Source organism: Papaver somniferum, chromosome 9 (assembly GCF_003573695.1).
Source record: "Papaver somniferum cultivar HN1 chromosome 9, ASM357369v1, whole genome shotgun sequence".
Classification (NCBI taxonomy): Eukaryota; Viridiplantae; Streptophyta; class Magnoliopsida; order Ranunculales; family Papaveraceae; genus Papaver; species Papaver somniferum.
Genome location: NC_039366.1, coordinates 108451484 through 108465725, shown reverse-complemented (window position 1 = coordinate 108465725; position 14242 = coordinate 108451484). Strand labels below are relative to the sequence as shown.

Here is a 14242-nt window from a genome sequence, read left to right as displayed (position 1 = left end):
AAGAAGAAAAAAAAAGAAAAGAAGAAGAAAAAATAAAAATGGTATGTTTGGCTTTTTTTTAAGTAATAAAAACTAAATTTACTCTTTATTATTGACCACAGCTGTTAACACGGGCGCAATCTTATTTACACGACCGAGTTTTATGCAGGGCCAAAAATGACAAATTTAATTTGTAAAATGATATATACAGGGCCAAAAAGAACTACCGGCGCCCACCACTCTGACCTTTCTTCATCGTCTTCTTCTCCTCCTAATCTCTTCACCCGTTGTTACCTCCTCCAACAGACACCTCCATTATCCAAACCCATATCACAGAATACTTCATAAATCAAACTCTTGTTACAGTTTATAGATTGGTATTACCTTTGTGAGTTTGTAAAAGTAGAAAAGCAACAATTTATGTTCAATAAACAAGAACCTCCGGCATAAGTTTTTACAAACTTATCACCTGACCACCACCTCCTGTTGATTCATTCCAAAACTAGGATTAGACGTCAATTACATGAACTATGATATTGTTTTATAACATTAAGAAGAAATAAAAATACACAGATTAGATTTAGAATACCGTATATTGATCATCACCACTTTTCAGATTGCGTTTGGGTTTGATAATGTTAAGAAGAAATAAAAAGGAGACACATGGATTGATTTTAGAATACAATCATCACCCGCGCTTTTCATATTAGGATCTGAAAACCCTAAACAATATCAAGATTTACATTCCCAATTTTTTTTTCTACAAATTTAAAAGAAAAGAACAACAAACTTAAAATGTTTGACACTTCCAGAATCATCACCACCGCGTTCTAAATGAATAATTAGTCATCTATACCTCTAAATTACATCTCTGTTTGCTTAATGATATCATTAGTGATATCAACAATGATTAACATCCGAACTGACGACGGCGGCGGCCAAGCGGAAGACGTGAAACTCTTTCTCAGCTTTTTCAACATTTCCTGCTTTTTGGTACAACAAACAGTAAAAAGGTTTTGGCCCTGTAAATAACCTTTATGGGCCCTGTGTATAGCTGGGATCTTATTATTTGATTTGGGGTTTTTGCGACACTTTTTAATGAAATTGTTTTAATTTATTGAAAATAATATGCCTAAAGTTTTTGTACCACATAGTTGGTCACCTAGGTGTTTTATCACTAGTTTTGTTCTTTCAAAGGGCAATGTTCCCTTTAATGATTTCATCCCGCAACAACCACAGGACCCAACGGGGTAACCATGCTTTCATGGCATTTCTACTGCCTTTCTTATGACCTTGAGTTCGAGTCTCGGACTTTGTGCTCTTGTTTTGCTCTTTGGAGTCTCCGTTTGCAGTTGCTTTTCCATGGAACTAATCCTTGTGGATTAAAAAATAAATAACAATAATAGAAAGAAAAAAAGAAGATCACTCCTTTTATATTTCAAAAAATATTAATCTATAGCTAGGAAAAAAAAAAGTCAAAATAGCCAGCGACTTATCGAACTAATTAGTATGATTCATGATATTCCATAAGAAACCGCAAGTATCGAAGGCAAGCACATGCATGAAAATGCAAAACTGAGAAGATGAACTTGATTAGTCAAAGGATTAAATTAGACTGTAGAGTGTCCCTCATATCGATTTCGAGGCATGTGCATCATATGTGCACGACATACGTACAGTAGATTCGTTTTTCATGTACAAGAGCCACAATTGTATCAGTCGGTTATAGTTGTTCATTGCGCAACAGGTTCTTCTTATGCAACCCACTAAATAGGGTATCAAATCAAATCTCTTGGGATCCCATTCTTCTTCTTCCATTTAAGCATACATTGTTAACCTTTGCTCCGTATCTTTCTCCACATGTATCTTTTCAAGTTTATAAGTATGGAGGAGGGATCCCCTCATACTTTTATTATCACACTAACTCACACGTTGGACGTCATTTTTGCGAATTAAAATCAAACGGTAACGGATTTGAAGCTAATATTTTGGAGATATGTTACTATTACATGCTCTACTTTCCTATCGAAAATGAGCGTATTCCGAAACGTATAACACTATCATCTACTACTTTGAAAATGAGCCGTTGAAAATCTGCGGATTTCTGGCCGTCGAAATTAAGACCGGTAAATTGTAAGGTTTTATATTTCGGAATAAGCTCATTTTTGATAGGCATGTACAACTTGGTAAGAGGAACATATCCTCAAAATATTAGCTTCAAGTCAGTTACAGTTTGGTTTTTATTCACAAAAACAACGTCAAACGTATGAGATAGTGTGATAATAAAAGGTTAGAAGTGATCCTTTCTCTTAACTATGGAGATGTGAATGTGATACACGTAGGTATCTTGGCACAGTCTTGTGACATGTTGGAGGTTGGGACTCTGCAAAGTCTTCACAGTGCTGAATAGAATTTAGTTCCACTTTCCAAACCTCACATGCAGGTAAAGATAAATTCCTGGAAAAGTAACCTCACGTGGTTCACCTTTCTGGTCTTTTGACCAAGGAGGAAAACTTCCGTGTGGTGGTGGTGAACTTTGTACAAACTCTTTGGTGTTTCACACACAGTGTCACCGACTACCACCACTTTTGAGGGCATTCACCATGTGCATTCACGGATGCTGATAAACTATCTAGCACAGTCCAAGTATGGCGACGGTGTACATCTACAGCACCTACACTAAAACAACCCTTTGTAGACCATGCTTTTCTTTTCTGACCCGAACCCTAAAAAAACACTTTTTGGTCCAAAAACGATATTAACTAAAAAACCGAAACCGGGCACTTTTTTCTTTTTTTCTTTCCTCCCCCGTACTTCACTTTTACGAACCAAATTTCTCTCTTCATATATAATAAAATTTCACCACCATTTCTTTGCTTCACGATGCTAGAAGAAGCAGAAGAAATATAAACAAAACAAATAATAATAATCTAAACAAAACCAAATCTCTCTTCCCTTCCAAGAAGAGAGAGAGAGTGTCTGTGAGAAATGCAAGATCCATCAAACCCTAATTCACAGAAATTATCAGGAGGAATGGCTGGAAACAACAACCCTAGTAGTAGTAGTCTACCATTTAGAGGTTCACATCATAGAAGAGCACATTCAGAGGTAAATTTCCGGATCCCTGAAGACCTAGATCTAATTTCAGATCCATTTGATACAACAACAACTAGTTTTGAAGAAATGGGATCAGAAGATGATCTCTTCTGTGCCTATATGGATATTGAGAAATTTGGATCTAAAGTTGAAGATGGTGCTGCTGGTAATATGAATTTGGATTCTGGAATTGGTGGTGCGAATCAGGATAGTAATGGCGGTGGTGGGAATGACAGTGGGGTTTTTGGTGCTGAGAAAAATATGAGACCTAGACATAGACATAGTAATTCTGTTGATGGTTCTTCTTCTATGTCTAGAGGAGACAGAGAGAGTTTGTTTGGAGATGTTATGGAAGCTAAGAAAGCTATGGCTCCTGATAAACTTGCTGAGCTTTGGGCATTAGATCCAAAGCGAGCCAAAAGGTATGCTTCACTAATTACCTCATTTCTTAGATTCTTAGTGATTTAGTGTGTTGAATTAGGAGTATTATTTGAAGTGTCTTGTTCAATTCTAGTTAGTCTTCGTCTTTGAGTATCTGTAGATAGATTGGAACTGACAATATATACAAATCTGGTAGTAGTAGAGATTAAAAACTTTCATGGTACTTCCTGGGGAGCTTCAGATTTAGGTTTATAGATGATAGGATATCATGTTGAAAATAGCTAAGGATAGTCTATGTAGCAGTTGAGCTGTTTCTTAGAAGTCATTTTTGTCAACATTGTTAATTACGAGAGTCTTTTATTCTCTATATGCTTATTGAAAACGGTGTAGTTCGCTGAGATGTTTGCTTAAGGGGATTTGGGGTCAACAATCGTATTGAACTATGGGTACTTCTATGAATTTCTTTTGGTGTTATTTGTTGTGAATTTATACACCATATAACCTTGGATTTGCAGTCTTAATTGTTGATATCGTGGAATTGGGAGTTTTTTGCGCACATATCACTTCTGTAGAAATATGCACCACATTGTCTGGATATTCCACAATTGGATTATATAATATGCTTATCTTAAACGTGATGCGAGTTTAACAAGCCCGCGGGATGTTGCGACTTAAATAATGACTATCTTTGCATAGTAAACTTCTAGGAGGTGGAACACATCATTTAGTGTAGATTGCGACTAGGTTTCACAGAACATATGAGTTTACTAAATTTTGTACTGGAGAAAGTGATCTTTTCATTGTCAAAATCAAGCTGCAAAACACAGGAGCATTAGTGGATTATAACCACCAAGTCATTCGGTGTTTACAATTTCTGTCATCAAAGATCTTTTTCCTTTTTTTTTGTTTTTTTTTTGTCAGCCCTGTTGTTTTTCTTTATGAGTTTTTTTTTTAGTTTTGATCTCGCTGAACAAGGCAACTATTGCTTTTATCTGGACATATTTCTTAATCGCTTGTTTTGTTATTGCTGAATGATGAGAAGTATCCCCACTATCAACTATTCTTTTGCTTTAGTGTGTATCGAAATTTCTCAAATTGCTATTGATGATAATTGTATTGAGGTAGTTGAAGCTGAAATGTACTATCATCCAGTGTCCATTAATATAAGCCAAACTGTTTTCCCTCAGTTTTCCTTCCTCTTATGTTCTGTTGAAGCTTCTATACATTTTTGTTTGTTTATTGGCTGCCATCTTTATTCTCTCCCTTTCTCTTTACGTGTAGCATGTGCTTACTATTTACACAAACTTGTCCTGCATTATGAGTTCATTGTTGTGGGTTCTGGCTTGGAGTCTATTTAGCATCCAAATTTCCGAAAGAATGATTCTTTCCTGGTGGTCTGCACCGTGTACTGATTGATTATCCTTGCCTACAGTTTATAGTGTATGTGTTATTCTAGTTTCTCCTCTTGGGATGTGGCAACGGTTTTGATGTCTTGTTTTTTCTGAATCTATGCAGGATTTTGGCAAATCGTCAGTCTGCTGCACGTTCTAAGGAGCGAAAAGCCCGATATATAATTGAACTTGAACGAAAAGTTCAGACCCTTCAAACCGAAGCAACTACTCTTTCTGCACAGCTCACATTATTTCAGGTTTGTAATGGTTGATGTTTTCTTGTTGTTAAGTTGATTTTCCATGAAATGTTCTTTGGTAGCATCATAGCAGAGGGCAGCTCGATATTGTTCTCTTCCATAGTTGCATTAACCTCTAAAGTTTTAGTGTTGGTGAAATATTTGTGTGCCTAAGCAAGGAAACTAATTGTTGAGGAACCAACTCCGTACTTCTACTTGAGTTGTCAAGGATGATAAAACTATTTCAAGTCTGGAGAGTCAAATGAAAAGAACCTAGGTGTCATTGTAAAAAGTTGGTGCATTTGCAATGTATGTACCACACGAATGCTCAAGTTTCTGCCTTTTAGGCGAGTTATGTGGTTGACGACATACTAAAGTAGCTGTTAGGGATGTACTTACATACATATATATACCACTAATATAAGGAAGAAATATGCTACTTGATAGCACCTAACTTAATTAGCCACTGTATCCGATTGTAGTTTGCGTTAAGTCATTAAGAGGCAGGAAGATTCTAAATAATGTGCCACATGTAGGCAAATGTTCGCATTCCTTCTGCCTCTTTATTTGTGTCTGAGCTACAAACTACAATCAAACACTACCGGTGATCCCACCAGAAAATTAAGTCATTCTTCACCTTTGCATCATCACATCTTCACGGTATCCCAAGTGCTGCGGGTCTTCACATCGTGGCTGCCAGTCTGTACCATAGACGATTAAATTCACTTAATTGGATAATATGGATTATGGTACTTTAAGTGTCCTTTACATGGGTGATACAACAATATCATCCTTGTACAAAATGACGTGTAAGGTCCTATACAGGTTTTGTTATCTTGTGCACCCATGCGTAAGATAACACCCAATGATTAGCATTGGAGAAAGTGACCAAGCAATAGCGGTTGTCCACTTGTTCCAATGCCAATCATTGGGTGTTATCTTCTGCATGGGTGCACAAGATAACAAACCCCTAATACATATGCAATGCATTGCTAGGCTGTAGTGGTAGAGTTCTACCAGTTTCAGTATATTTTTCATATGTGAGTTCATGATTCATCTCTTAACTTAATAGTATGTAACTTAAAGTAAGGCGTTGTTATTTTCTGCCTTTCTTCATTATATTCAGTCTTACTCCGTCTTTCTTCTCTTCTTCTGTTTAGAGAGATACTACAGGTCTGACTACTGAAAACACAGAGCTAAAGCTTCGGTTACAAGCCATGGAGCAGCAAGCTCAGTTGCGTGATGGTGAGTGTCTTATACATTTTGTTTCAGCAATATTCGTAAATAATGCATATCCTGTTATTTCTCATAAAAGCATCCGCACTAGGGAGCTATGTCTGGATTTAATTCACTTGATTTATTTTGGATTAATAGAAGCTTATTCAAATATTATTACAAGATCTATGTGGTGCAACGTAAAAATGAATCAAGGATGATGAGGATAAATATTTTTCATGTGAATTAGTAGACCTTTATTGAAATTACAATATTTAAAACGTCAAGACCGCGAAAGCTTAGTGGCTTAAAGGCCTTCAGCTTTAATTTAAATTTTGAACCCAGTTTTGATGGGATTACAAGTTTAGAAATTAGAACCAAAAGATTTCAGATGAGGATGATGATCTGTATTAGTGAGGACATCAATCACATGCCCTCAGCTCATTTCCTGGTGGTCCAACAAAGATCTTAATTGACATCTTACCTAGGTATATTAGGTTCTTATGTTGTACCTCAAAATTCGATTGAGAACCAATCTTTGCATTGCTTATAGGTTTTGCCGTATAATTATTCAATGGAACATTACTTTTTCTCTTCTTTCTCATATTTGGCTAACCATGGGTGATCTGTGGTACTGTTAAGGGTTTACTGAGCATAGATGGACTCACTTGTTTTTATAAAGTTACATAGGATGTCCTGTTCATTTCATCTTTATGGTACTGATAATGCTTGCAGCTCTGAACGAGGCACTAAAGCAAGAACTTGAGAGGCTCAAGGTTGCAACTGGGGAAGCAGTGAACAACAACGAAACTTTCAACTTGGGGATGCACTATATGCCATATAATTCATCTTCATCATCCTTCTTTTCGCTTTCCCAGCAGCAGCAACAACATCAGCAACAACAACACCAACAGCAACAAGGAGCAGGTGGTGGTGGTGGTCACAACGATAGCAGAGCTTACCAGACCATGCAGTTGCCACAGTTCCATCCATCTCAGTCTAACATGCAAGGTCACCACCCTATGTTTTCTGCCCGTGCTCAAGCTCTCTCCGAAATGATGCAACAAGACCAGATTGGCCGGTTTCAGGGACTTGATATAAGTAATAATGGCAGGGGAACTAGTATTGTGAAGTCTGAAGGCCCCTCAATTTCCGCCAGTGAAAGCAGCACTACATTGTAAAAACCGGCTTTGGCTTCCCACTGCTGACAAAACCTACGTATGGCCCACCCTGCCCACCAAATTGCTAGTTTGTTTATAGACTGACATCACCAGTCCCATTCCAATAGGGCTTCTTTCCTCGTTTTCTTCATCAGGTACTATAATACTTCAATTTTTTTATTTCATTGGCCATCATCTTTTCAATGCTTGTCTATTCTTAGGGTTAATTCATTTAAGTTTTCGGTTAAAGTGCTGAATATTTGGTTGCAATTTTCTTCCACGTTTCTTCTTTTTTTTTTCCAATTTTTTGGGTGTGCTGTAATTTGGGAAACAGAAGGATGTTCTTCCCAAAAGTATTAAAATTAGTGGGATTGTATCTTTTTCATACAACTCATCTGTAGCTTCTCCATCTGATACTGTTGTAACTCTGATTTCTCTAACTTCCATTTCTTTTGAATGACTCTCAGCCTCTCTCAGATTATCCTTCCCGTAACCATTTTTTGTTATTAAAACAAAATGTCGCCCATATAAATAGCTCTTTTTAGTCGACACTAAAGTTGAGCGGACTCCAGAACAATTTCTCTTGTTTGTTTGTTTGCTCGGAACATCCTTGGCTAACAAATTAAAGACAGGATCTATTCTGCTCATGAGCCAAAGCAGCGGCCACTTGGCTTCTTTCCATGATGTTTCACTTACATCATTTTGAGTGAAACAAAAAGGATAATTCATCTAATAGAATTGATTTTCCCTGCAATGCCATAGAACTGTTGGTTCCCTTGAGAATTGAGATAGTTGATGACTGAGAGACAATTTCCTCTCGGTTCCACCTTCTGCAACTGTGCAGCTCTTCTACCTATTGTATGATGTTGCTCTACTGTCTTCCTCATTTGGGTTGGCTGATGTCATGCTGATCCATCTGGTCACCCTGCAACCAACAAAAGGTTACCTAACGGACAAACCTAACTCTGCCTGTTCAGTGACATGGTTGCTTTTGGTTACCTTGGCGGTCAACTAAATTGGATTGCCTACGCTGAATGACTTTTAAGAACAATTGAAAGGAATTACTTCAGACCAACAGTTATGCTTGTAAAGGTAAACAGATTGGCAGTTACTAGGAAGAAGCTCCCCAACACAGAGAGCAGTTCTCTTTGTAATAGAGAGAGCACTCATGCCATGCTCTCCGCAGAGGTTTGGAAACATAGATGTTATCATACATTCAAAGAATTTCATGGAATTTTCTTGATGTCTTCACATTTTAGTGTTATACTACTACAATCCTTCAAGATTTTCTTTTTTTTTTTAACCATCTTATTCAATCGAAATTATGACTCAGTACATGGTTGAACTTGTGAAAATTATAGCTAATCCAAAACTCTACACTAAGTCTCTAAAACTTGCAATTATAGCCTCTTTCTACTGCATGAAGAATCCTATCGCTTCTCACCACATAAACATCTAGCAGCTTGTAGAGCAAAATATGTAAGAATAATGTCAGCACCAGCGCGTCGGAGACACATAAGTGATTCCATCATTACTTTTTCTTCATCTATCATTTTCAGAGCCCCGCCAGCCTTGATCATTGAATACTCACCTGAAACCTGATATGCAGCAATTGGTAGAGGGGAGCTATCACGGAGAAGTCGCACAATGTCCAAGTATGGAAGACCAGGTTTCACAAGAAGGATATCAGCTCCCTCAGCCTCATCAGCACGAGCCTCAACCAGAGCTTCTCTATAATTTGCTGGGTTCATTTGGTAAGTTTTCTTGTCTCCAAATCGTGGATTCGAGTCCAATGCCTCGCGGAATGGACCATAAAATGCACTTGCATACTTAGCTGTATATGACATAATAGACACATCTGGAAAACCTGCAGCGTCCAAAGCTTGTCTTAGTGCTCCAACTCGACCATCCATCATGTCACTTGGACTAACTACGTCAGCTCCTGCTCGAGCCTGAGCAACAGCTTGTTTGCATAACTGATGAACTGTTTCATCATTCATAATCACTCCATCTTCTCTGACAATGCCATCATGCCCATCGGAGGAGTAAGGATCCAACGCAACATCTGTATAGATAACAAGATCCGGGTATTTATCTTTCAGCAACCGAATGGCTCGAGGAACCAAACCGTTCTCATTGTATGCTTCGTCTCCTGTTGGTGTCTTCAATGCATCAGGCACCTTGGGGAAAAGCACAATGCTATTAACCCCAACATCCCTTGCCTTGGAAACCTCTTCAAGAAGACCATGTCTCCATCCAAGCCTGTAACATCCAGGCATCGCTCCTATTGGGGTATCTTCTTCCCCTTCATGAATGAATAATGGATACACAAAATTTGCAGGACTAAGCTGCGTCTCTTGAAAAGCTGCTCTCAGAACAGGTGACTTTCGGTTACGACGAGGACGCTTGTTCAGAGGAAGTAATGAAGCCAAGGGAGTTCCAGCCGGTGCTGCTGGTTTGGGTGGGACTGGTGGTGCTTCAGGAGCATTACCGGCTACAACAGCCGCTTCACATTCCTCATCAGTTAATCCGAGTTTCTTTAATGGCGCTGCTTCTTTCTCGTTACTAGCGTTAATAATAAATCGAGAAGATGATCGTACCTTAATCATACCACCGGTGTTGAAATAAACTTGATTCGTTCTTCCGTTCAGTTTCAATCCAGTATGAGTTTGAGCTTTCAATTCTCTAATTGAAGCAAAATTACTCGGAGATACAGAGATCATTGTTGAAGCCATCGATTAGATACCTTTAGATGAGGAAGAAATTTGGGATCTCGTTGAAGAATTTCAAGCTATAAGGTTTAGATCTTGGAGCAAGCTTAAAGAAGACTTGCCTTATCTAGTGAAGATCAGGAAATCTACGCCTACTCTGGAAGAAAAGGAAAAAAAAAAAAGGACAAAGAAATTTATAAAATGCTGTCACAAAAGAAGCAGACAGCTTTCATAGCTCAGTTGGTTAGAGCACCCGTTTAGTAAGCGGGAGGTCTTGAGTTCAACTCTCAATGAAAGCTTTTCATTTCATTCATTTTTTGGCTAAAGTTTTTCTGATCCACTCTCAATAACAACATTTATTCATTTCATCTATTTATTTTTTTGCGAAAGCTTTTCTCATCAAATCTTCTTTTTTAATTCAACTCTGAATGAGAATATTTTATCCATTTTCTCGTGAAAGCTATTTTCATCCGCTCTCACTGAGATCATTTATTCGTTTCATCCATTTTTCTGTGAAAGCTTTTTCATCCATTTTTGTGAAAGGTTACGGAGGAGCAAACTTTGAGCCTCAAGTTGACGATCATTCTCATTGCGAAAGCAGTTTTAGGGGAGAAATCGTCCAGTCCCAAGCTATCACTGAAACTAATTCTTCATTTTTTTTACTCGAAATGTTACAAATGAGCAAACTTGCATCCCCGAGTTCATAAAATCATGCATTGATATCAGAAAGTGGTGTCTTTCTCTGTGGAATTGTAATTACTTGCGCCTGTAGTTTTTTTTATTCTATTATGTTTATTTGGTTTTCATGATCTTCATATTTTTTTTCTCTAAATTAACAATAAATTTATTCATCAACTTTTCAAAAGAACTCAAATTTAGAAATTTCTAAAATTCCCTCCCCAAGCTTGAGCTGTTATTGACCGTATATCAATTTGAATATACCACTAAACTCATATTCCAATCATACATACTATCTCAAATTTCAAATTATTCTGCTTACAAGGATGATTGATTATGGTTACTTTAGAAAAAATTCACCCTACTGAAAACCATATATCTATTCATAAGCACAAACTCCAAAATATCAGCTTTTATTTTTGTTTTATCCTTCTTTCACTTTCCGATGTCAAGCAATTCTCAACTCTAAATTGCCTCTATAATCAAGCAATTCAAAGGTATTAATAGTGTTATACCTCAAAGAAAGATAATTATATTAGTGAAATATATTGATGATACATCTGATACTTAGACAAATAGTCTGCTTGGAAAAATCCTTGTAGATTCTCTGATAAAAGTTCTAGATGTTCAAGAGAATATTTATGGTATGTGTAATAGATGGTAGAGTAGAAATGAAAGTAACGAGGAGGAATCTTTTTATGTTGAAACTAAGAAGTAAAGTAAAGAAAGAATTTTCGAAAGAGCACTATGGACCAATTATTGGCCATCTGCTGGCCTTGAAGAAACAAGATCCTAGAGTACCTTTACAAATATAAAGTTGACTCATCAATTTTTTCGTGGAAGTTTAGGAATCTGCACCTGAAACACCTTGACCGCGTGATTTATGATATTTGGAACAAATATTTGTGGTCCTAAAACTATCATTCTTAAGTGGGAAGCGATATCAAGCTGAAATTGCAGTTGAGATGAACAAACCCCTAAAGAAGGGTGCTCAGGGTTCATATTATTACAAGGCAAAAAGCTTGGTTAAATATCATATTCAGAAGCAACCTAAAATGATTTGCTCAAAATATTTTGTTAGTGATCAGAAAAGGGAGAGGGTACCAAGTACATCACCAATTTTTTCGTTCGCCAAACTATATGGAAAAAACTTAATACAATCACAAGTAGGTCAACAGTAAAGACCCTTGTGTAAGTTTGCATATAAAGCTTATCTTCCACGATCGATATATATGTTCTGATTCTGTAAAAAAGTTCCTGGACGATCTCAAAAACCAATGTCCAAGATCAAATGTACTGAAATTGTACAAGATTCGAATCCCAATAAACACGAGACTTGTAATATATATTTCAATATACAAATGCATCAAGAACGAGTCTAGTAGGATCTCAATTAATTAGGGATTGAAAACTATCTAGATTGATAATGCACAACTTGTGATATTCTGATTATAAAGATAAACAATATGATATGGAAAAAAAATAATACAAGACACCAGAATTTTGTTAAAGAGAACCGCAGATGCAAAAAAAAAAATCCGGGAGCTAATCTAATTTGAACATCGCACTGTATTAAAATGCTACAGACACTAACCTACTATCAAACTTCGGAATGGGATGTAGTTGAGACCGAATTTACCCTTCAAAGAACTCAGCTTCTGCCATTCTCTTATAAGTTTTTTAAATCTCGCAAGATCCTACTCATTTGATTCCCTTAGCTGGCGTCCTTTACAACCTAAGATTTTCTTCAGAATTTGTGAAGACTTTTGATATTTATTTTCCTCTAACAGAAATACTATCGATCTACCTTTCGATATGTTTCAATTAAGGTTTAGAAATATGTTTGTAGTAGAAAATCTAGAAAACCTCACGGATCTAGAACACTTACACTCTTATCAAAGAGAAGCCTAGATCATTACCACCTCACAAGAACAATTTAGACAAATCAATAAAGAGTTTAGATGTCTATCTTGTGAAATCAAAAAGCCTAAGACAAAGTGAACTTTGTGAATATTATCTATCTCGTTTCTGACCCAAAGTCTGTGAACTTCAATAACCAGTATAATAAGATCCAGATATAAGAACTATCAGGTAAAAGATAATATGACCGGGCTTCGCGAATCTTTAAGTGAAATCTTCAAAATTGTAACTTAATACAATTTAGTAAAGAAACCTAGGCTATTGAGAACGACTCGACGTTTGCAACTAGGACACAAGTGTGCTAGGGATTGAGAAATCCATTTGCATGAGTCTCTCTATTTATATATTTTCAAGGCTACATGTGTCTTTGAATTCAAGCCAAGGTTTCTTAGAATCCGAGCTAACACTTTTCCAGTTTAAATGAAATTTCAAGTAGTAATTCATGTAAGCATGTGAAAAAGTTGAATTGATATTACACAGAAGAATATGCACTATGGTCTGGATAGTAATTGAACCGTGCACATTCATAGTTCACAAGGACTAAGCAATTCCGTGAACGTCCAAGAAGTCAAGAACACTCAAGACTAAACAATAATCAACAAGCCCAATAAAAATTATGAATAAAGTTGTCTTAAAAGTGTTTATGAGAGATATAGCAAAAGTGTAAGAATCCCTTAATAATTAGTGTACAAAAGTAAAAGAGCTCCTTATTAAGTAATATCCTTTTAAATTCTCAAAAACTACACAAAAACATGTCAAAAGTGACATAGTATTTATACTTGGTTTACACACCCTTGGACAGTTCGTGAACTATTGCCTTTTTCAAAGACAAGGAATAGATATCGGGTACACATACCTTCGGCAGTTCGTGTACTTTTGTCTTTATTAAAAAATCAACAAAACTATGTCAAAATTGACATGGTATATACACTGGGTATACATAACTTGCAGTTTGTGTACTTTTCCCTTAATAACTAAAGGCTACAAAACTATGCCTAAAACGACATGGTATATATACTAGGTATATATACACTAAGAAGTTTGTATACTTTTGCTCTCATATTCAAATTGAGAAACATTTTCAATAGCCATAAGTATGCTAGGTACCTATGGAAAACAGTTCGTATACTGTTTGGTTGGGAAATTTTCCAAAGATCAATTTAAAACTAAAAAAAACAACAATTTGTGAACAATAGATTGTTAAAATATCTATGAACTCCTATTGCTCGAATCATATTTTGAGAGTTTATACAAGACAAGCCTGAACTCAAAATTTCTTCTTTGCAACACTAAACTAAAATCATATGTCATTATCTCTTAAGATAAAATGGTAGATGCAACAAATAAATAGGATAATTCATTTTACGCATACCTCATGTTGATGAAGTTCTCGCGAATCTCTCGATTTGTTCTTCATTTTTCAGTCTTCGAGGTTATTCGCCTAAACTACCATGCTTTGATCTTAGGCCGAGACT

General features: G+C 36.5%; 2 protein-coding genes and 1 non-coding gene across 3 annotated transcripts; 2 read left to right on the top strand and 1 right to left on the bottom strand.

Annotated features, from left to right (window-relative positions):
- The first annotated feature begins 2803 nt into the window (after window positions 1-2803).
- Window positions 2804-7918, top strand: LOC113310997 (transcription factor RF2b-like). The gene is made up of 4 exons (XM_026559830.1): window positions 2804-3497; window positions 4972-5104; window positions 6244-6328; window positions 7034-7918. The coding sequence occupies exons 1-4, from the start codon at window positions 2968-2970 to the stop codon at window positions 7477-7479; spliced, it is 1194 nt and encodes a 397-aa protein (XP_026415615.1). The 5' UTR covers window positions 2804-2967; the 3' UTR covers window positions 7480-7918.
- A 653-nt stretch (window positions 7919-8571) lies between these two features.
- On the bottom strand, window positions 8572-10313 carry LOC113310933 (delta-aminolevulinic acid dehydratase, chloroplastic-like). Its single transcript, XM_026559750.1, has one exon. It carries the CDS (start codon window positions 10191-10193, stop codon window positions 8889-8891), a length of 1305 nt encoding a protein of 434 aa, XP_026415535.1. The 5' UTR covers window positions 10194-10313; the 3' UTR covers window positions 8572-8888.
- An 81-nt stretch (window positions 10314-10394) lies between these two features.
- Window positions 10395-10468, top strand: TRNAT-AGU. Its single transcript has one exon. It is a non-coding gene; the product is annotated as a tRNA-Thr (tRNA).
- Window positions 10469-14242: the final 3774 nt, after the last annotated feature.

What these genes read in the sequence shown, in the direction of transcription:
- LOC113310997 (XM_026559830.1), top strand. Translation starts at nt 2,968, where the DNA reads ATGCAAGATCCATCAAACCCTAATTCACAGAAATTATCAGGAGGAATG. An exon ending in GATCCAAAGCGAGCCAAAAG is followed by an intron (nt 3,498 to 4,971) that starts GTATGCTTCACT and finishes GAATCTATGCAG; the next exon opens with GATTTTGGCAAATCGTCAGT. An exon ending in CACAGCTCACATTATTTCAG is followed by an intron (nt 5,105 to 6,243) that starts GTTTGTAATGGT and finishes TCTTCTGTTTAG; the next exon opens with AGAGATACTACAGGTCTGAC.
- LOC113310933 (XM_026559750.1), bottom strand. Translation starts at nt 10,193, where the DNA reads ATGGCTTCAACAATGATCTCTGTATCTCCGAGTAATTTTGCTTCAATT.